Source organism: Dendropsophus ebraccatus, chromosome 3 (genome assembly GCF_027789765.1).
Source record: "Dendropsophus ebraccatus isolate aDenEbr1 chromosome 3, aDenEbr1.pat, whole genome shotgun sequence".
Lineage (NCBI taxonomy): Eukaryota > Metazoa > Chordata > Amphibia > Anura > Hylidae > Dendropsophus > Dendropsophus ebraccatus.
In genome coordinates this window covers 99357492-99380542 of record NC_091456.1, presented here as the reverse complement: position 1 = coordinate 99380542, position 23051 = coordinate 99357492, and the positions used below count along the sequence as shown (strand labels likewise).

The following is a 23051-nucleotide window of genomic DNA, read 5'->3' as shown; positions in this document are numbered from 1 at the left end:
CATATTTCTCTCAACAGGAGATGTGCAGCTGAAATCAATGAATTTGAATGGAAGCACAAACTATACAGTAATGATTTGTTTGGGCCGGTCTCTCAACTATTTGTTCAGACTATGTAAAAACAACAGCTGTATTTCATAACAACGTCCGCTGTGCAAATAATGGCTGTTGTTTGCACAAGAACAGCCATTGTTATAAAATATAGCTGTCGTTTTTACTTAGTGTGAACATAGCCTTAAAGCAAAAACATATCATATAACATAACAAATCATTAGTTTTGCATGTGCATTTACATTCTTGGAAAATGCTCTTAAATTTTTGTACTGTATATTTGAGTTCTAGTCTATTTTATTGGGATATCATGGTTGATTCCTTACTTTACTACACATTAGGGTCTAAACATGTCATAAGGGCAATGGCTTTAGTGGCACAATTTTTTTCCTGAGTGAATGAACATCATAGATGGATGATAACCTTGTTACTATCCTTTTGATTATTTCAAAAACAACCATGCAATTTGTGTTTGTAAGATCATGTCCACAGTCCATAAAGAAGCCTTGTAATATGTGAAAATGTTGCATCTTTGTTACTTTTATAAGAATTGTTATAATCACAGTTTTGTTTTGTTTTTTTACTTCCAGAACAAAAAAAGGATTATCTCTCCCATGGAGAAGGCAGGATGCTTCACTAGGTTCCTCTATGCCTCTATGGACAGCCTCCTCCACTTCCCTTTACCCAGTTCCTTATAAATGCTCACAGGTGTTGAGAAACCCCGATACAAAAAAAAAAATCTAAAGTGCTATAATAAAATAAAAATAATTTCCAGTTATGTGCTTAGTCTTTTTGGTGTCATGTATCGAATGAACGTCTCTCCTGCCATGCACAATGCCTGTTCTTAAGTTTCAAAGTTCTAATAGCTGCAAAATAAATGTGATTATGTTTCATTTACAGTCTGAATTAGGGATGAGCGAACTTTTCAAAAGTTCGGTTCTTTTCGATCCGGCGAACTTTCGTGAAGTAATAATAATACTAATAGGAATAATATTAATAAAATATAGTGAATAAAAGTGCCAAAATAGTGACAAAAAATATTGAAAAAAAAGTTTACAAGGAGGATGCGGCAGCACTTGATTGCACCCAGGCCAGTATTGTTGAGAAGAGACAAGTTGAGCAGCAGGAGGAGGCAGCAGTTGATTGCTCGTCTCTCAGGCCAGTATTGCTGAGAAGAGACAAGTCGAGGAACAGGAGGAGGCAGCAGTAGATTGCTCGCCTCTCAGGCCAGTATTGTTGAGAAGAGACAAGTTGAGCAGCAGGAGGAGGCAGCAGTTGATTGCTCGCCTCTCAGACCAGTATTGTTGAGAAGAAACAAGTCGAGGAAATGGAGGAGGCAGCAGTAGATTGCTCGCCTCTCAGGCCAGTATTGTTGAGAAGAGACAAGTTGAGCAGCAGGAGGAGGCAGCAGCTGATTGCTCGCCTCACAGGCCAGTATTGCTGAGAAGAGACAAGTCGAGAAACAGGAGGAGGCAGCAGTAGATTGCTTGCCTCTCAGGCCAGTATTGTTGAGAAGAGACAAGTTGAGCAGCAGGAGGAGGCAGCAGTTGATTGCTCGCCTCTCAGGCCAGTATTGTTGAGAAGAGACAAGTCGAGAAACAGGAGGAGGCAGCAGTAGATTGCTCGCCTCTCAGGCCAGTATTGTTGAGAAGAGACAAGTTGAGCAGCAGGAGGAGGCAGCAGTTGATTGCTCACCTCTCAGGCCAGTATTGTTGAGAAGAGACAAGTCGAGAAACAGGAGGAGGCAGCAGTAGATTGCTCGCCTCTCAGGCCAGTATTGTTGAGAAGAGACAAGTTGAGCAGCAGGAGGAGGCAGCAGTTGATTGCTCGCCTCTCAGGCCAGTATTGTTGAGAAGAGACAAGTCGAGGAACAGGAGGAGGCAGAAGTAGATTGCTCGCCTCTTAGGCCAGTATTGTTGAGAAGAGACAAGTTGAGCAGCAGGAGGAGGCAGCAGTTGATTGCTCGCCTCTCAGGCCAGTATTGCTGAGAAGAGACAAGTCGAGGAACAGGAGGAGGCAGCAGTAGATTGCTCGCCTCTCAGGCCAGTATTGTTGAGAAGAGACAAGTTGAGCAGCAGGAGGAGGCAGCAGTTGATTGCTCGCCTCTCAGGCCAGTATTGTTGAGAAGAGACAAGTCGAGAAACAGGAGGAGGCAGCAGTAGATTGCTCGCCTCTCAGGCCAGTATTGTTGAGAAGAGACAAGTTGAGCAGCAGGAGGAGGCAGCAGTTGATTGCTCGCCTCTCAGGCCAGTATTGTTGAGAAGAGACAAGTCGAAGAACAGGAGGAGGCAGCAGTAGATTGCTCGCCTCTCAGGCCAATATTGTTGAGAAGAGACAAGTTGAGCAGCAGGAGGAGGCAGCAGTTGATTGATTCCAGTCCAGTATTATTGAGGAGAGGCTATTTGAGGAGGAGGCAGCAGTTGATTGATTCCAGGCTAGTATTATCGAAGAGAGGCTTCTTGAGGAGGAGGAGGCAGCAGTTGATCGATTCCAGGCCAGTATTATTGAGGAGAGGCTACTTGAGGAGTAGGCAGCAGTTGATAGATTCCAGGTTAGTATTACCGAGGAGAGGCTACTTGAGGAGGAGGAGGCAGCAGTTGATCGATTCCAGGCCAGTATAATTAAAAACAGACTACTTGAGCTGCAGTAAGAGGAGGCAGCAGTTGATTGATTCCAGGCCAGAATAATTAAAAACAGACTACTTGAAGAGCAGGAGGAGGCAGCAGTTGATTGATTGCAGGCCAGAATAATTAAAAACAGACTACTTGAAGAGCAGGAGGAGGCAGCAGTTGATTGATTCCAGGCCAGTATTATTAATTCAGGCACGATTCATCTTCACAAAAGTCAGCATCTCAACACTGTGGCAAGAGAGCCTCGTTCTTTGCGGTGTTACTATGTTACCCGCTGCACTGATTACCCTCTCTGACGCCACACTACTAGCTGGGCAGGACAGCAGAGCCAAGGAAAACTCTGCCAGTTGAGGCCAAATCTCCAGTTTCTCTGCCAGCAGAGCAGTTGATTGATTCAAGGCCAGCATTATCAGGGAGAGGCTACTTGAGGTGGAGGCAGCAGTTGATCGATTCAAGGCCAGTATTATCGAGGAGAGGCTACTTGAGGAGGATGAGGCAGCAGTTGATTGATTCAAGGCCAGTATTATCGAAGAGAGGCTACCTGAGGAGGAGGCAGCAGTTGATTGATTGGGGGAAAATGAAAGAAGCTACTGGCCGCAAGGCATAAACTTTCTGTGACAATCTTGTGGGTTGGCGGCACCCAGCAAAGTAGCAATGTACAGGTAATCACAAAACACCTTTTTTTTTATTTTTACTTTTTTGTGTTCTTTTTGTACTTTTTTTTAAACTTTTTTTTAATGAACTTTTTAAAGAACTTTTGTGGTTGCAGCCAGCTATACGGGGTTGACAGCACCCAGCAAAGCAGCAATGTACAGGTTATCACAAACGAACAAACAAACAACCTTTTTTTTATAACTTTTTTAGTTTTTTTTAACAACTTTGTGAGTTGCAGCTATACGGGGTTGACAGCACCCAACAAAGCAGCAATGTAAAGGTTATCACAAACAAACAAACAACCTTTTTTTAAAAACTTTTTTAGGTTTTTTTTAACAACTTTTTGGGTTGCAGCTATACGAAGTTGACAGCACCCAGCAATGTACAGGTAATCACAAAACATCTTTTTTTTTTATTTTTACTTTTTTGTGTTGTTTTGTACTTTTTTTTAAACTTTTTTTTAATGAACTTTTTAAAGAACTTTTGTGGTTGCAGCCAGCTATACGGGGTTGACAGCACCCAGCAAAGCAGCAATGTACAGGGTATCACAAACAAACTAACTTTTTTTTTTTAGTTTTTTTTTGTTTTTTTTACGTTTTTTTTTTTTTTTAATGAACATTTTTGGTTGCAGCTATACAGCACCCACCACAGCAGCAACAACTAGCGTCTCCTCTCAGTCACAGAACGGTAGCTGTTTCTGATCCTTTTCACTTTTCTCTGTCTTTTTTTTATCTCCCTATCTCTGCCTGGATATCACAAGTTTTTTACTTCCTATCTCTGCCTATCTTTCCCTCTCTCTACCTCCCTGTAGCTATCTAATTGTTTGCCTATCTATGTGCTTTCCCTCCCTAACTAGCATGGAGCTCCTCTCTCTCTCTCTGCAGTCTAGACACACAATGAGAAAGAGCATGGACGCTCAGGCACTTCCTGTTCCTGTAGTGACGTCACACACCTTGATATTCACATAATAACAGGATAAAAGGGATTATGGGAGTAATAATTCCTTATATCCTCTTCCATTCTGTGAAAACAATACAGTTTTGTGACGCCGTTGCGATTTTGACGAACTTTGTAACGAACTTTTTGAAAGTTCGGTTCGGTACCGAACCGAACTTTTTGCAAAGTTCGTAACGAATCTGGTTCGTAACGGTTCGGTTCGCTCATCCCTAGTCTGAATGGATACAAATGTCATTCTTTCACAAGTTTAAAGAGTACTTAAAAAAAAACTTTTTTATGACAGCGCATATTTGCCCCAATGTGCCATGATTTACTGAAAGACTCCCTTATCACATTGATATATGATTTGTTCTGAATAGTTATACAATTTTTAGAGAAATCTAAATTTGAAGTATTGGGATGGTCTCTGACAGCTTGACAGATATATTTCTATTTAAGTATAGGAAGAGATCTGTCAATCAGGCCAGTGGAGGAGAAAGAAGCTATCAGGGCCCACTTTAATGGCTTGGCTGAAGCTTTAAAGGGGTTATCCAGCGCTACAAAAACATGGCCACTTTCCCCCTACTGTTGTCTCCAGTTTGGGTGGGGTTTTGAAACTCAGTTCCACTGAAGTAAATGGAGCTTAATTACAAACTGCACCTGAACTGGAGACAACAGTTGGAGGAAAAGTGGCCGTGTTTCTGTAGCGCTGGATAACCCCTTTAAAGCAAATGTACTACCTTATGGCCAGTAATAATATTTACATACCACCCTGTTAGCGCTGCTGTGATCAATCAGCTGCTGTGTAGTTTTTTTGAGTCTGCTGCATGGTCGGCTGTTGTGCATTGGAGGTCGGACCGGCGCAGGCAATTCTATGATATCTGAATGACAGCCGGTATCCCTACTCTGAAGAAGGCACTTGAGATCCAGGCGCAAGGACAGGCTGGCCAGGAGGTGGGGCTGTGAGAGAGACTGGAGGCGTGCCTGAATGAGAAGGGGAGGTGCCTGTCACGGAGGCCAACTTCCAATGCACAGCAGCCCTCAGCATATCGGGTTGCAGGCAGATATACTGTAACAGGAACCAGCTAGGTGATTCAAAAAAGGTCTGCACCAGCTGATTGACCGCAGCCGACAGGGTGGTATGTAAATCGGCCATGAGGTAATACATTTGCTTTAACTATGATTACTCTAAAATTGCACAGCTGCTCAGAGTAAATCTTAGATAATTGTAATAAGAAAACCTGTCTGTGTTTCATGCTGCCTATGGTTCAGGCACCATGAAACTAATGCTAGGTTCCCTTTAATAGGCAGCAAGAATCTGATCAGTGGAGTGATAGGATTAGCATTGATGCAACATCAGTGACCCTGTGCCTTTCCTTATAGATACAGACAGATTATGTACACATGAATCCTTTCCATTTTCAATTTTGTATCTTCTACATAAACAAACAACATGAATGATAGATCAGGAAAGGCACATGTGTGTGTATACTAAGGTGTTAGATTGGCTGCTATGACAGTAAGGAAGTCATCTTTTTCATGGTATTTCAATAAATGCTATTACATAGGTGTGAACTGTTCAAAATGTATGCATATATAAGTAGTGACATATGAACAAGGTGCTCTTTATGCATGATTTGATTTTTGTTAGAGAAGATCTTAAAGTGTCTGTTTTGAAGACTTTTAATATAATTTTCTCAATTATTTCTACCCATTAATAATTTTCTTAAAAGTCCTTCATCTCATGATAGGGGTGATCATGTTACCATTAGTTTTTGTCCTCTACAGCATTACAGGGGGCCATTTATTATAGGGGGCAGCAGCACAGGAGACTATCTACTTTAGGGGAACACCTCATAGGGGGCCATCTATTATTCGGGCAGCTACTATAGAAGGCAGCACCAGAGCAGGTGAACTATAGATGGGGGAAACTCACATCAGAGCCCTCTACTGTGGGGCGCAAGACGTGAGGACATCTCCTATAGGGTGCTGCAGATGTATAGAGGAGCCAGTGGGCTACCCCTCCTGCCAGGGGCCACTCTGCTGCAAGGCTGGGGTCACAAGAGTTAATGGGCGGGCTAATTACATATATTGTTGGAGACATCATCATTCCTTGGAGTGCCAGGGGCAAAAGCTGGACGAGGCATAATTCTGCCTTCCGCACCCGGCTTTAATGGATGCAACGCCAAATAGCCTAGCTCGCCGTAAGTCCGAACGCTGCAAGCAGCTATCCAACGTGCGGTCAGTATTGTAACAAAGTATCATTCAAACTGTGTTATTGGAAGCAGTGGGATCAATTCAGAGATGCGTTTTCCTCTGGTGCTTTTCTACTGCGCCGGAGGGAAATGCCACCGGATGGCCGGATATATGTAAACTAGGCCTAAGCTAATAAGAGGAAACCTACAGCGGAAACCCTGTGCTCATGCCTACTGTACCACTAGTGGTCTTGTAGTATTGTATGGATAGACTTTAGAGTTCTCTAAAGAAACAAATGCTATTTGTAGCCACCTCTTGCACTTTTTAATAACTTAGGGCCTTGAAAGGGAGGTTCTACTCTACAGTGGCTGCAGCATACAGCAGGAGCAGCTAAGAAGGTTGATACATGGTTTAGTGAAAAATACACTGCTCAATAAAGGGATCTCATGGCAGTCAGGCTACCTCTGGCGAGCACATGGAGGGCTGTGTGGCCCTCCAAAGAAATGCCACCCCACACCATTACTGACCCACTGCCAAACTGGTCATGCAGGAGAATGTTGTAGGCAGCAGATTGCTCTCCACGTCATCTCGATTCTGTCATGTCTGTCAAGTGCTCAGTGTGAACCTGCTTTTATCTGTGAAGAGCTCAGGGCACCAGTGGTGAATTTGGCAAATGTTCTCATCCTGCACGGTGATGGGCTGTGAGCACAACCCCATCTGTGGATGTCAGGCCCTCATTCCATCCTCATGGAGTCGGTTTCTAGCCATTTGTGAAGACACTTGCACATTTGTGGCCTCCTGGAGGTCATTTTGCAGGGCTCTGGCAGTGCTCCTCCTGTTCCTCCTTGCACAAAGGCGCAGGTAGCGGTCCTGCTGCTGGGTTGTTGCCCTCCTACCGCTTCCTCCACATCTCCTGGTGTACTGGCCTGTCTCCTGGTAGTGCCTCCAGCTTCTGGATATTACACTGACAGACACAGCAAACCTTCTTGCTACAGCTCAGATTGATGTGCCTTCCTGGATGAGTTGCACTACCTGAGCCACTTGTGTGGGTCCGTCTCATGCTACCACGAGTGTGAAAGCACCACCAACATTCAAAAGTTACCTAAACATCATCCAGAAAGCATAGGTACTGAGAACTGGTCTGCGTTCCCCACCTGCAGAACCACTCCTTTATTGAGTGTGTCTTGCTAATTGCATGTCAAATTGATTGTGAATGAGTGTTGCTTCATAAGTGAGCAGTGTATTTACTTTTTAGATGGGAATCTGTGAGATACAATTCACATTCCAAACAGCTGACATTGTTAGCTATTAGAGCAAGGAGACACATGGTACTTTTCATATATCGTCTTTGCTTTTTCTTTTTAGTCCAAAGGGTGAAAGAGATCAAGCTCCATTATTCTACGGAATTAAATAATTGCTATTATTTTAAAACAATGGCTGTTATTCTGAAATAACAGCCGTTATTTGCCATAGTGATATAGAAGTCAAAAATTGTGATATAGAGATATCATACATAGTGACTACAGCTGTGTCCCATCTCACTCCCTAATTGAGAGTTGGCATTTCTGAGGGGGCCGTGACATCACAGGATCGGGAGCCCAGCAGGGGCACAGGGGCCGGTAAATAGCACTTCTTTATTATGTCCCCACCACCCCCTGCATTTTTCACTGTTGCCCAGAATACCCATTTAATTTCTGCCTCTCTCTCTAACATACACACGCAGCCTGTTGCAGGCATAGCACACACACACACACGCACAGCCTGCTGCAGCCATTATAATAACTAACGATTTTAGAAGTATTAGGATAAGCTAAAGCATCATGGAGCTTGGCTCTGGTCATAAAGGCCATTTGTGTCCGGGTCCTGAAAGGGTAAAAGTGAGTTTAGGAAAAAATTTATTTAAGGCAATGCCTCATAAAACCACCTGTTCCAAGATAAAAGTCTCCAAAATACATAATGATGACAGGAAACTCATTATCATCATAGTTGTGTATAGATTACAACCACAACTATATTTGTAGTCAATAAATAACCTGATTATAAGCATTCATAAGGGTTAACTTGTCATGAATTGGGTAATAGATTCTAATTATACAATGCTAACAAAACCTCCCACCTTTTAATCCATTGAGACTCCCCTGGGGATGCTTTATATTAAATAACACGTAATATATATTTCAAGTTATCCCTGTTAAAGTCAATGGGTTAATCGGAAAACGTGAGCTTCAGGAAGAGAGGTGATGTGCCTGCAAACAATAAACATTAACAAATCCGGTGGAGGAAGAATTAGACTGACGTCATTTTAATAATACTTGTGTGAAGATGAGGTATAAAAGGGAGGTTCAGCACCATAGTCAGCTTAGAATAAAGGGATCCACTGGACCTGCACCATGTTGAGCTGTCGGCTACCACTTATCTATGTCTCCTTGTCCCTATTAGTGCTGCTGGTATGCAGCGAGGAGACGGTTGGCGTCAGATCAGCGGAAATCTCTGACAACAACAGCCAGGAAGAAAAGGAGCTGGTAAGATATTCAGTTCCATATGTCTAGATTTTCATTGAGATTGTGTGGAATATAGTGGCTAAGGTGTCCACCTTTGGTGATTTCTGCCTATATTTTAGCTGACCATATTTAGCTGACCATTGTGAGCGCACAATGGTCAGCTCTCCTGTCACAAAGCACCAAAACCTCTGCAGTGACATTTATACTGACTGAATTTTTGCGTAACAAAGAGCATTGTCTCCTAGTAAGCATGCATAGTTGATAATTTACAAAAGTTAATAATATAATTAGCCTAAGTTAATTTACAACCTGCATGATGAACAGGCGACTTTCTTTCAGGAGCATAGACCACAGTTTGACAGGATTTATTACATTGATTTAAACATACAAAATGTAAAAAAAAATTCACAACTCCTGTGGATTTTTTGTGACAGCAGAGATAAGATAAGAGATAAGCAGCCAATCCCCATAGAAAACCTATTCTGCATTGGACAGTTCCTGTAATGGACAGAGGGGGTAGCAGAGAGCATTACTTTCTACAGGGCATACAGCAGCTGATAAGTACTGGAAGGCTATAGAAGTAATTTACAAATCTGTAGAACTTTCTGGCACCATTTGGACGAAATTGGTACTTTTCTGGAAAAGGCAGGCAGTTTTTTTTATATCTTTAATCCTTCAGAACCTCTAGTTAAAGGAGAAGTCCGGCCAAAATTAATTTTTGATATGTTGTTACTTATGAAAAGTTATACAAATTTCTAATGTACATTAATTATGGGAAATGCACATATAGAGCTATTTCCCTTAATTTAGTAGATCAGGAAGTGTTAGAAATATCTCTGAAGAAGTGACGTCACGACCCAGGGTGTAATTCCTATGGAGTGTCCAGCAGGGGGCGCTCTCTATATAGAAGTCTATGGGACTTTATTGTTTCTATGGGTTTCTATGTAATGTAATGTAATGTAGTGTACAGTGCTTTATTGAATGAATACATCTATGGAATACTTTGGGGAGCAAGTGTCCTTGCTCCCCAAAGTATTGCATAAATGTATTCATTCAATACATTCAATACACAGTAAGCCTGCCGATCCGCCGAATTTCCGCCGCATTCCCGCCGATCCGCCACACGCTGATCCGCCGCATTCCCGCCGATCCGGACCATATACATTGAACTACAGCTCCCATCATCTGCTTCTAGTATGAACAGGTGATGGGAGCTGTAGTTGGGTAATGGATATGACATGCCGCCGGGCGCAGGGGGGAGCCGCTCAGTACACAGGAGCTCTCCCCCCTCCTCCTCCTCCTTCCGTGATAACTTCCGCCTATAGCACTGCTGAGTCCCTGCCTGGCCGCCGCTCTCCACTCTCCCCCCATACATACCGGCTCCCGATGCATCCTGGTGTCCGCGCTGATGCCGGGAGCCGGTATATGTGAGCGGAGAGCGGCGGCCAGGCAGGGAGTCAGCATTGGTATAGGCGGAAGTTATCCCGGAAGGAGGAGGAGGGGGGAGCGCTCCTGTGTACTGAGCGGCTCCCCCCTGCGCCCGGCGGCATGTGATATCCATTACCCAGCTACAGCTCCCATCACCTGTTCATACTAGAAGCAGATGATGGGAGCTGTAGTTCAATGTATATGGTCCGGATCGGCGGGAATGCGGCGGATCAGCGTGTGGCGGATCGGCGGGAATGCGGCGGAAATTCGGCGGAAATGCGGCGGATCGGCGGGCTTACTGTGTATTGAATGTATTGAATGAATACATTTATGCAATACTTTGGGGAGCAAGGACACTTGCTCCCCAAAGTATTCCATAGATGTATTCATTCAATAAAGCACTGTACACTACACTACATTACATAGAAACCCATAGAAACAATAAAGTCCCATAGACTTCTATATAGAGAGCGCCCCCTGCTGGACACTCCATAGGAATTACACCCTGGGTCGTGACGTCACTTCTTCAGAGATATTTCTAACACTTCCTGATCTACTAAATTAAGGGAAATAGCAGTATATGTGCATTTCCCATAATTAATGTACATTAGAAATTTGTATAACTTTTCATAAGTAACAACATATCAAAAATTAATTTTGGCCGGACTTCTCCTTTAAGGAAAGAAAAATGCAATGACCATTTATCTTCATTGTGGTCTGTTGTGAAATTTGTGAGTCTTCTGTATGTGTGTTTACAGCCACATTTTTTACCTATTTTACTATTGTATTTTGTTTTTTTTATTTTACTTTGCATGCACATATCCTTAAAGAGTACTTTCAAATAATCTTTGAAAGACCTGCATGATTTTATTAGCTTTATCTGTCGAGTTGTGACGCACAGCCATTTCTCATTATATAAGGGAGCAGGACCAAAGCTGGGCTGTTTGCCACTATTCCTCAAATAGACACGGTATGTCCTTTCCTTCCCTTACTTGTCGGGCCACTCATAAGACAGCACTTACTTTTCTGCTATGCCATGAAATAGTGCTGATGAAAGTGCATTGCACTGAACAGGCTGACTGTGCTGGAGGATGATTCTCCAGTATACTACTGCAGATGGCATTTGGCAGGAGGGGTCATTGATGCGCTGGGTTTGTAAGGCTGGGTTTACACTACGTATATTTAAGGCTGTATATTTGAGGCTGTATAGCAACCAAAACAAGGAGTGGGTTGAAAACACAGAAAGGCTCTGTTCACATAATGTTGTAATTGAGTGGATGGCCGTCATTTAATGGCAAATATTTGCTGTTATTTTAGAACAACGGCTGTTGTATTGAAATAATGGCAGTTATTTACTGTTATATGGCGGCCATCCACTCAATTTCATCATTGTGTGGACAGAGCCTTTCTGTGTTTTCAATCCACTCCTGGTTTTGGTTGCTATTTGGACCTGACTTGAGGACCAAATACTGCCTGAAATATACGTAGTGTGAACATAGCCTTAAGGAGTAGTGCAGCAGTAAGCAATTATTCACTAAATAACACACATTGCAAAGTTATATAGTTATATGTGCTCAACGATTGGCTGAGCACAGTTATGCTCAGCCAATCGCGGCTGACCAGCTGATGACGCGGCAGAGGGCGGCTGGCACGAGGGACGGTCAGAGCAGTTCGGCCGGCCGCCCGAAGATGACATCATTGTCACAAGATGGCGGACAGGTGGACACGAATCAGGCGAGTATAGAGCACTACACTTTCAGGGGTGGCGTGGGTGGGGGGAAACACGGGGAAGGGGGCAATTCACTAACATAACATACATTACAAAGTTGTATAACTTTGTAATGTGTGTTATTTAGTGAATAATTGCTTACTGCTGCACTACCCCTTTAAAAGAAATAAATAGCACAGCAAAGAGGAGCTAAGTACAGCCTAGGCTCTCTCCTGCACACAGCATTAGCTAAGCTTTTTCCCTACTTCTGTGCTCTGTCCAGGTCTTTTACTACACGGAGTAAATCAATAGGCAGCGAACAACACATTTTAGAAGATTGAGACACCTAGTGCCCAGAATTTTCAGAGCTTTATTCACTTCAATGGAGCTGAGCTGCCAAACCACACCAAAACGGAGGATAGGAGTGGAGCTTACTGCAAAATGATGACTATCTGTTTATATATAGACAGACAAAATACAGTGCGAGTCATTGTTTTTAATGTTATATCATGTTTTGAAATATGTAGTTGCATGGAGCACAATGCTATATTGCCTCTTTGTCCTAATTTAGATTTTCTTTCATTTTTGAGTAGAGTTGACATCATAAAGGAAGTCTCCAATGTAAATAATTGCAGATTACAGAAAATATTTCCAATTATCTTCAGATCGCAGGGGCTGACATCTAGGATCGCTACTGAATGCTGGAACCCCACTGATTAGTCAACAATTGCATAATTTAGTGATGTGCCATCTCTTGCTAAAGCTGGAAAACCCCTTCAAGAAATGAAAGCCAAAACAACCACATATCATAATTTATTTTTCAGATAGAAGCTTTACAGGAAGTTCTGGAGAAGCTGAAAAGCAAAAGGATCCTTCCACTGGACAAGAAACTAGGATGGGTGCCATCAGTAAGTGGTCATTATTACATAGTCTAAATTAAGCTAGATTCATCTGTCAATCAAAGGGAATCTAACACCAGGTTTATACTGCCCTATGTAAGGGCGGCATAAAGTATAAACAAAGACCCCGATTCCAGTGCAGTCACTTTTTCCTTCCCTAAAATCACTATTTATTAAATGTGGACTACAGATAGCATGCTTCGTATGCTCTGATATTCCTGAGCCACCTCTACCCTCGCCCAATCACTGTTGATTGACAGCTTCTTGTCTATTCTGTGCATAGAAAGCTGTCAATTATTGCCAGTTAGGCAGAAGGATCTGCAACCCATTAGTATCACAGACTACATACACAGACTGCATACACTTTCTAATAAACAGTCATTTTAGGAAAACTACTGCAAGAAATAAAAGAAAATGGTAGCACTGTAATCATGCAAGAACATGATATTGATCTAAGTGATCCAATAGCCAACTGTGAGTCTACTATATAACAATTAATATATTTTCTCAACATAAGACTGGAACTACCAGGGAAGATATTGGCAGTGCAAGGTTGAATTGTGAATTTTATCAGCAATCTATTGCTTTCCCTGTATGATTTATGAATAAGTAGCAAATGCATAGAAACTGGTAGAAGTAATACACATCACTACAGCACAGGCACTGAATAGCAATATGGATGATCTGTATTATGGCTGCCAATCAGTCTCAGGGCTTCTGAAGATTGTACTTAGATTGGATGGGCAAAATAATAGAGAGTATGATCCTCGACCAGCTGCAGCCAAAATCTCTCTCCCGCAGGGATCTGCTTGTACACTCAAGCCCCTGACCTACCTGCACCAAGGATGATGCACTCTTTGAGATGGGAGCACTGGTAAGTTGTCCAATTCGCCCCCACCCCCCATCTTAGGCCAGCCCTGCGCAGGAGGCTGTAAATTCATTGGGAATTTTCTACAAGAAATGTTAGGGCTGGTTGAGAATACACACTGCTGCCCCAATCAGACTCTATGGATGTTAGAAGAAACTGGGATATTATGAAAGTCGTGTACTAAAATTCTTCGGGTTCACACAAATGCAAAGATGACATTAGTGTTGCTAATTTGTCTCTAGATTTTGAAATGCTAGATGCCACTCAGATATGGATTTTATCACAATATAACCTTAGCAGTACTCATTAAACACCTCACAAAAGTAAACTTTGTAAAATTTAGGGGTGTGGAGCAATGTTTCAAAGAATGAAACTCCTTCCTCATGTGTTCATCCTCATGTGTCGGACTGAATAAATGGATCTTGCAACTCTTTTGTTAGCATTAACTTTTTTTTATTCTTGTTTCTTTGGTTATTTTGTTGGTTTCTTTTAGTGTGATGCTGGTGAGCAATGTGCAGTAAGAAAAGGAGCAAGAATTGGGAAGTTATGTAATTGTCCAAGGGGGACGTCTTGTAACTTCTATATTCTTAAATGTTTGTAAGCAGTCAAAGCAGCCATCTGATATGAAGAATAATACACTAGATGAAAGCTGGAGAAGCGAGCAGAGATGTTTGATTTGTCCCATTTCCACTGTCACCCTTTCTCGTTGTCTACTGAAAAAGAAAAAAAAGTTAATTTCATGGATCTTCACCTCTACCCTAAAGCATACACAGTAAAGACTTCTCCCATTCCAAATCCCTTGCCCCTTCTGTGCATGTACAGTACATTGATTATATCATCCATTGGTTCCATAGTAATCTTGGAAAGGTCTGGGATTAGCACTGGATATGTGGCATGCTTTTTGCTCTATAACATTTTTAAAATAAATGTAAGTACTGTATATTATTTGATGTTGAGTTCTTTTTTAGAATTGTACGTGCATTGTGTCTTCATCCACCCACACACAATTCAGAGTAGAGAGGGACAGCTAATATTACACAGCAACGTTACATGTACATGAAGAAATCCTTCCAATGAGAAAAAAGGTTAAACATAACTTGAAAACTAGAGTTGAGTAAACATGTTAGTTGAAGCTCACTTGTTGCTCAAGTATCATGTTACATGAAAGTACTGGATACTCGAATAAATACTGTGTGGTGCTTAAATAACATTGATAGGCCACTCCCTGCATGTTTGGCAGCTTTAACCCCTTCGTGCTGCAGCTAGTTTGGGCCTTAATGACCAGGCTAATTTTTCAAAATCTGACCTGTCTCACTTTATGCTCTTATAGCTCAGTGATGCTTTAACGTATGCTAGCGATTCTGAGATTGTTTTTTCGTCACATATGGCACTTTATGTTAGTGGCAAAATTTGGTCACTACTTTGTGTGTTTTTTGTGAAAAACATCAAAATATCATGAAAAATTAAAAAAATTTGCATTTTATGAACTTTGAAATTCTCTGCTTCTAAAAAAAGAATGTCGTAGCACATAAATTAGTTACTAAGTCACATTACCAATATGTCTTCTTTATTCTGGCATAATTTGGTAAACATATTTTACTTTTTTAGGGTGTTATGGGGCTTAGAAATTTATCAGCAAATTATCACATTTTCGTGAAAGTTTCCAAAACTGATTTTCTTTAGGGACCAGTTCTTTTTTTAAATGGATTTAGAAGTCTGGTATCCTGAAAACCCCCATAAGTGACCCCATTTTGGAAACTACACACCTTAAAGAATTAATCTAGGGGTATAATGAGCATTTTAACCTTACAGGGGCTGGAGGAAAGTATTCACAGTTAGGCAGTAAAAAAATGGAAAATTAAAATTTTCCAATAATATATACGTTTAGATTAAAGTTTCTCATTTTCAAAAGGAACGTGAGAGAAAAAGCACCCCAAAATTTGTAACTCAGGTTCTCTTGAGTACAACGGTACCCCATATGTGGGAGCAAACCACTGTATGGGCACACAGCGGGGCTCAGAAGGGAAGGAGCGCCAATTAGCTTTTCCAATGCAAATTTTGCTGAAGAAGTTTCTGAGCGCCAGGTGCGTTTGCAGTGCCCCTGTAGTGTCAGCGGAGAGAAAACCCCCCATAAGTCACCCCATTTTGGAAAGTGCACCCCTCAAAGAATTCATTTTGGGGTGTGGTGACCATTTTGACCCCACAGGTATTACAGGAAAGTATTCAAAAGAAGACAGTAAAAATGAAAAACTCGAATTCTTCCAATAATATGTTCGTTTAGTTTGAAATTTCTCAATTTCACGAGGAACAAGAGGAAAAAAGTACCCCATAATTTGTAACGCAGGTTCTCGTGAGTACAATGGTACCCCATATGTGGGCGTAAACCACTGTACGGGCACACAGGAGGGCTCAGAAGGGAAGGAGCGCCAATTAGCTTTTTCAATGCAGATTTTGCTGCAGAAGTTTCCGAGCGCCAGGTGCGTTTGCAGTGCCCCTATAGTGCCATCGGAGTAAAATCTCGCCATAAGACACCCCATTTTGGAAAGTGCACCCCTCAAAGAATTCATCTTGGTGTGGTGACCATTTTGACCCCACAGGTATTAGAGGAAAGTATTCAAAATTAGTAAAAATGAAAAACTAAAATTTTTCCAATATTATGTTCTTTTAGTTTGAAATTTCTCAATTTTATGAGGAGCAAGAGGAAAAAAAGTACCCCAAAATTTGTAACACAGGTTCTTTTGAGTGAAAAGGTACCTCATATGTGGGCATAAACCACTGCATGGGCACACAGGAGGGCTCAGAAGGAAAGGAGCGCCAATTAGCTTTTTCAATGCAGATTTTGCTGAAGAAGTTTCCGAGCGCCAGGTTCTGTTGCAGTGCCCCTGTAGTGTCCGCAGAGTAAAATCTCCCAATAAGTCACTCCATTTTGGAAAGTGCACCCCTCAAAGAATTCATTTTGGGGTGTGGTGAGCATTTTGACCCCACAGGTATTAGAGGAAAGTATTCAAAAGTAGACAGTAAAAATGAAAAACTTGAATTTTTCCAATAATATGTTCCTTTAGTTTGAAATTTCTCAATTTCACGAGGAACAGGAGAGAAATGTCACCCCAATATATGTAACGCAGGTTCTCCTGAGCAGAACGGTACCCCATATGTGGGCATAAACCACTGCATGGGCACACAGCCGGGCTCAGAACGGAAGGAGCACCAATTAGCATTTTCAGTGCAGATTTTTCTGAAGAAGTTTCTGAGCGCCAGGTGCGTTTGCAGAGCCCCTGTAGTGTCAGCAGAATAGATTCCTCCCAAAAGTCACCCCATTTTGGAAAGTGCACCCCTCAAAGAATTCATCTTGGGGTGTGGTGAACATTTTTACCCCACAGGTATTAGAGGAAAGTATTCAAAATTGGCCAGTAAAAATGAAAAACTCTAATTTTTCCAATGATATGTTGGTTTAGTTTGAAATTTCTCAATTTGACGAGGAACAGGAGAGAAAACGTACCCAAAAATCTGTAACGCAGGTTCTTCTGAGTAAAACGGTACCTCATATGTGTGCATAAACCACTGTATGGGCACACAGCAGGGCTCAGAAGGGAAGGAGCGCCAATTTACTGGAGCAAAACCGCAGCTAGTAATGGTTTTTAGAATAGCGCAGTTACTAAAATAAAATAAAAAAAATGAGATTACAGGTAATGTGGGGTGGTTACGGACAGCCTGGGGTGGTTATGGGCAACCTGAGGTAGTTATGGGTAATTTGGGGTGGTTACGGACAACATGGGGTGGTCACGGGCAACCTGCTGTGGTTACGGCAACCTGGGGTGGTTACAGGCAACGTGGGGTGGTTATGGGCAACGTGTGGTGGTCACGGGCAACCTGCTGTGGTCACGGGCAACCTGCTGTGGTTACGGCAACGTGGGGTGGTTACAGGCAACGTGGGGTGGTTACAGGCAACGTTGGGTGGTTACAGGCAACCTTCTGTGCTTACAGACAATCTGGGGTGGTTACGGGCAACGTGGGGTGGTTACGGGCAACCTGCAGTGCTTACAGACAATCTGGGGTGGATACGGGCAACGTGGGGTGGTTACGGGCAACCTGCAGTGCTTACAGACAATCTGGGGTGGTTACGGGCAACGTGGGGTGGTTACGGGCAACCTGCAGTGCTTACAGACAATCTGGGGTGGATACGGGCAACGTGGGGTGGTTACGGGCAACCTGCAGTGCTTACAGACAATCTGGGGTGGTTACGGGCAACGTGGGGTGGTTACGGGCAACTTGCAGTGCTTACAGACAATCTGGGGTGGATACGGGCAACGTGGGGTGGTTACGGGCAACCTGCAGTGCTTACAGACAATCTGGGGTGGTTACGGGCAACGTGGGGTGGTTATGGGCAATGTGGGGTGGTTACGGATAAACTGAAGTTCTTATAGGCAATCTGGGGTGGGTACCTGTAATCTGGCATGGGCACCGCAATCTGGAGGGGGTCATTGGCAATTTGGGGTGGTCAGAGGCACCGTGGCGTGGTCAGAGGCGACGTGTGGTGGTCAGAGGCGACGTGTGGTGGTCAGAGGCGACGTGGCGTGGTCAGAGGCGACGTGTGGTGGTCAGAGGCATCGTGGCGTGGTCAGAGGCAACGTGCAGGTGGTTACGTGCAATCTGGGGGGTTACATGTAATCTAGCGTGATTACGGGGAACCTGGGGGGGTTATGTGCAACCTGGAAGGGTTACAGACAATCTGGGATTGTTACTGATAAACTGAAGTGTTTATAGGTAATCTGGGGTGGGTACATGTAATTTGGGGTGGTTACGGGCAATCTGGAGGGGGTCACTGGCAATTTGGGGTGGTTACGGGCAATGTGCGGTGGTTACAGGCAATGTGCAGTGGTTACAGGCAACGTGTGGTGGTTACGGGCAACGTGCGGTGGTTACGGGCAACGTGCGGTTGTTTTGGGCAACGTGCAGTGGTTACGGGTAATCTGGGGGGGGGGTTAGGGGTAATTTGGGAGTAAACTGCAATTATTACTATAATAAAAAGTGTGTGTTTTATTTTTTTGTATGTTTGTCACTTTTTGTACTTTTGTAAAGTTGGCTGGTTGTGGAGCGCATGCGCACTTCATAACCAGCCAGGACGCCGAAGAGGAAGGAGCTCCAGGATCAGGTAACGTATAAGGGGTAGGGGGGGTGACTGGGGGACGGGGGTGACAGGGGGGGTGGGGGACGACTTGGGGGGTGGGGGGACATCACTTTTTATCCCCTGTCACCAATCATTCATGGTGACAGGGGATAAAAAGCGCCGGGAGCACATGGTACAAGTGATCAGCGGTATATAGTATATACCGCTGATCGCTTGTACCGGGACCCCACAGGGGGGGTCCCGATGACTGCCCCATGCTCTCCGCTACCTCCGGTGGTGGAGAGCATGGGGCTTTCATTCATTTTAACTTTTCCATCGCTGTGAACAGACATTAGTCGGTTCACAGCGATGGCGGCGGCCATCTTGGAAATGATGGCCGCCGAGGGAGGGGGGTTAGTGATCGCCCTACTAGTAGGGGCTGATCTGAGGTCTGGGGGACACTTATTTCATCTCCCCCCGCCGTAGATTCACGGCGGGGGGAGATGAAAGGCGGCGGCGGCACCGGTAATCCCCTTTACCGACGGCCGCCGCTATAACGTTAATAGCGGCGATCGTCGGTTAGGGGGGGGGGCGGGACGGACCCCCACACACTGCCCCAACCCCTCAGCTACCTCCGGTAGCTGGGGGGATGGGGCAGCCTTATTCTCTGCCATCGCCGTAAAAAGCTGATGGCAGCAGAATAAGGACCCTTAGTGACCGCCGTAAAAAGCCGTATCGGCGGTCACTAAGGGGTTAACCAGTCAATAAACATGCCGGGAAGGGGCAGCAGCTATGTTGGCTGTTGACATGGCAGTAATTGGCAGGGAGAGCTGATGGAGCAGGGACAAAACAGGTGTAGGGCTTGAGAAAGAGGCCTATTGTCTTCAGTGCAGCGTGGTGATGTATATGTACATGATATTGTAAAAAGACTTGCATATTCAGAAAGTATTAGCAAAGAATGATGGTGTTGTGCATTTATTGATTGGATTATGGATTGGTTGACAAGCCCCAGTACACACACCATAGTGAGAGTGGACTGCAGCTTGGCTAAATAGCCTTATTGTGGTTGAGCCACCACTAACAACTTGACCACCACCAGCAAGACACGTCAGCAAAGTGAAAAGCTTGCGTGTGACACCACAGCATCTTCCCCTGTCATAGGTGCTGGCTGTGCTGTCCTAACCCCCTTCCAGGACAAAGTTATGTGCAGCTAACGCCCTTCACCTGCCCTGGAAGCAGCCCTGTTTACCCCCCTTAAAACAGGCTATTAATCTCAAGGCTCATCTGCATTGTCGAACAGGGTTTCCCATCCCAGCATTCAGCTTCCAATACCCCAGAGCTTGGAGAGAAAGTGAAAATATGCTGCCACCCACCCACATGCAGAGGCAATTAATATGTGAATAGCTGACCCTGGAGATGTTGCCATATAGGTGGAAACTGAGGCATTCAGCAACCTCATGCAGACAGACGTTTATCAGAACTCCATCCCTAGCAAGGACAGCTCTGTATATTGTGAGTGTTATGAAAACTCTTAGGGTATATTCACACAAACGGTCTCGCAGCGAGATTCTCACTGCGAGACCGGCAGGTCCTGGCAGTTCCCACAAACTATATACTCGCTGTGGTCTGAACGACCGCAGCGAGTATGTAATTCTACCGCCCTTAACCCCTTCTGCTCCCGGCCGGCTCCCCCGCTGTAAGCATACATTACCTGTCCTCGCTGCACGGGTCCGGCGTCCTGCTCTTCCGCCCGGCCAATCAGTGTGTTGCCCAGCCGCAGCCACTGATTGGCCGGACGGGACGGGACGCCGGGCCCGTGCAGCGAGGACAGGTAATGTATGCTTACAGCGGGGGAGCCGTGCGGGAGCAGAAGGGGTTAAGGGCGGAAGAATTACATACTCGCTGCGGTCGTTCAGACCGCAGCGAGTATATAGTTTGTGGGAACTGCCAGGACCCGCCGGTCTCGCAGCGAGAATCTCGCTGCGAGACCGTTCGTGTGAATATACACTTAGAGTCTGGATGGGACTAGAATGTTTTCTGTTTCAATGATTTTTATTAACCGGAGTTTTTCATTTTTTACACAAAACAACAGTGTTCAAAATAACAGTTGACAACAAATGTGATGGCTGGTTACCATATTAATGGGGGAGGGGAGACAGGGATGGGGGAAGAAAGTGGGGGGGGAACAAGAAGGAAGGAGGGAGGGGAGAAAGGAAGGTGAGAGGGAAAGCAGGTAAGGTAGGGGGGGAGGGGGGGAGGGGAGGGAAGGACGGGGGAGGAAAGACTTTGCAGGAAAGGATAGGTGAGAGAGGGGGGGGGAGAAGGGGGGGAACAGGGGTAACATACACGGGGGAGAGAACAAAAAGGGAAAGTAGGGGACATACAATCACCTAAGTTAGAGAAGAAAATGTGCTCAATCCGTATACTTGTAGTAAGACACATGACAATATAACTATGTGACAGTAGCATCAGAACCTCCATATGATAACACATAGCAAGTAGCAAGAAAGTTACATGAAATGCATGGAGGCAGTAAGGAAGAAGTATAGGTGTTGAAAACCATGCAGATTGAGTATAACCGGTTCGTTACAACCTCTTACAAGTAACATTGTCCAACAATGTCCATCCAGCATGAGAGGGCGTTAGGCAAGCCATAAAAAGGTCGCTTGGGGTAGGCATAGCTACTACTCAACTTTAGCTTACAAATAAACATGAAGGGGGGGGATACAAGACTAAAAGGGGGCAACAGGTTAGACATACAGGGATGCGGACAAAACAACACAACACAGGGGCCGCTAAGGGCATAGGTCAACGGGGGATGACCCATGCTCGCGATCAGAGTGTGGGGCACATAGTCCAGTTTAAATCAGCTGAAGAGAAGAGAAGATACGCTACTGGTAAGGTCCATCACACAGCACGGTAATCATCATCAATGCACAAGCTGTCACAGTGAAGGATCACTCAAACAGGAATGGAGTTCAGAGAAGGCGATGAAGACGGAGATCGTCGTTGCCGAGGATTGTTCATTAGAGGATAGGGGAGATCCCAACCTTGCAGCTGCCGTATTCCCTCCTCCGGGTCCCGAATCGCTACTCCGTCCGATCCTTTAAAAGCTACCAGGCCAGAGGGGCCTCTCCAACAGTACGGGATTCCGTTTGCTTGTAATACAGCTGTTACAGGAGCGAACGTCTTGCGGAAACGTAGGGTAGCTGCAGACAAATCAGGGAAGACAGCAACTTTCGAGTAGCGAGCTGGCACTGATACACGTTGGCGAGTTGCAGCAAGGAACGCTGATTTGACATGGAAATGACGGACACGCACCAGTGTGTCTCTAGGGATGTCCGAAGTCAAATGAGTCGGCCGCGGCAGGCGGCGTGCCCAATCCACCGCTATATCATTTGGGTGGCAGTCAGGTAGTGTAGCCTTAATAAACTCACAAGTATATTCCGCCAGGCCAGCAGGTGGTATTGAGTCAGGTATGCCCCGAAGCTTTAGATTGTGGGCACGAGACTTGTCATCCACTGTGGTCAATGTTGCACATAGTTGAGTTACTTCCTCACCAAGTTGCCAATGAGATTCAACGAGGTCATTGAATACCTTCACTATGTCGACAATTTTCTCTTCCACTGCCAGAATACGTTTTTCTGCGTTTAGAACTGAGTTCCGGAGAGCCGCTATGGTATGATCCAGTCTCAGTTGAATAGAGTCACGGAAAGCAAACAGCATCTCTCTAAGCAATGTGGTGGTCAGCTGAGTCTCTGGGATGTTAAGGCTGTCAAAGGGATCTCCCTGAAATAGCTGTGAAGTTGTGGTTGACGAAGGAATAAACAATGGGGCAGAAGCACTCAAACCTTGGGGTGCTGTGACTGAAGGATATACCGGGATCTGCCGTTCGTGTGATCCGTCTGCTCTCTGAGGGGATGAGGGAGATCGGGGGGAGACAAATGAGGCGATTGATCTGTGCCGCGCTTCCACGTCCGAACCCGACAAGGGTCCGGGAGAGGCGATATGCGCCTGTTGTTGGCTCCGATCTTTACCTTTTTGAGGAGGGTGAGCAGTGTGGGCTGCGGCAGGT

At 44.5% G+C, this 23051-nt stretch overlaps 2 protein-coding genes across 5 annotated transcripts in view; both read left to right on the top strand.

Moving 5' to 3' along the window:
* LOC138785892 (survival motor neuron protein-like) overlaps positions 1–827 on the top strand; it is a 44982-nt gene extending 44155 nt beyond the window's left edge. For both annotated transcript variants that reach the window (XM_069962347.1, XM_069962346.1), the window contains one exon: positions 640–827. The gene's annotated coding sequence lies outside the window, so the exon portion shown is untranslated. The remainder of the gene's footprint in view (positions 1–639) is intronic.
* Positions 708–14738, top strand: LOC138785893 (cocaine- and amphetamine-regulated transcript protein-like). 3 transcript variants are annotated; one of them, XM_069962349.1, is made up of 4 exons: positions 708–757; positions 8905–8987; positions 12927–13010; positions 14363–14738. In XM_069962349.1, exons 1-4 carry the CDS (start codon positions 748–750, stop codon positions 14468–14470), a joined length of 285 nt encoding a protein of 94 aa, XP_069818450.1. In that variant the 5' UTR covers positions 708–747; the 3' UTR covers positions 14471–14738. The 3 variants fall into 3 exon arrangements, with proteins under 3 accessions (XP_069818450.1, XP_069818451.1, XP_069818449.1); XM_069962350.1 differs by lacking the exon at positions 14363–14738 and adding an exon at positions 13803–13868; XM_069962348.1 differs by lacking the exon at positions 708–757 and having other exon boundaries at positions 8856–8987.
* The last annotated feature ends 8313 nt before the right edge of the window (positions 14739–23051 follow it).

What these genes read in the sequence shown, in the direction of transcription:
- LOC138785893 (XM_069962348.1), top strand. Translation starts at nt 8,856, where the DNA reads ATGTTGAGCTGTCGGCTACCACTTATCTATGTCTCCTTGTCCCTATTA. An exon ending in GCCAGGAAGAAAAGGAGCTG is followed by an intron (nt 8,988 to 12,926) that starts GTAAGATATTCA and finishes TTTATTTTTCAG; the next exon opens with ATAGAAGCTTTACAGGAAGT. An exon ending in AACTAGGATGGGTGCCATCA is followed by an intron (nt 13,011 to 14,362) that starts GTAAGTGGTCAT and finishes GGTTTCTTTTAG; the next exon opens with TGTGATGCTGGTGAGCAATG.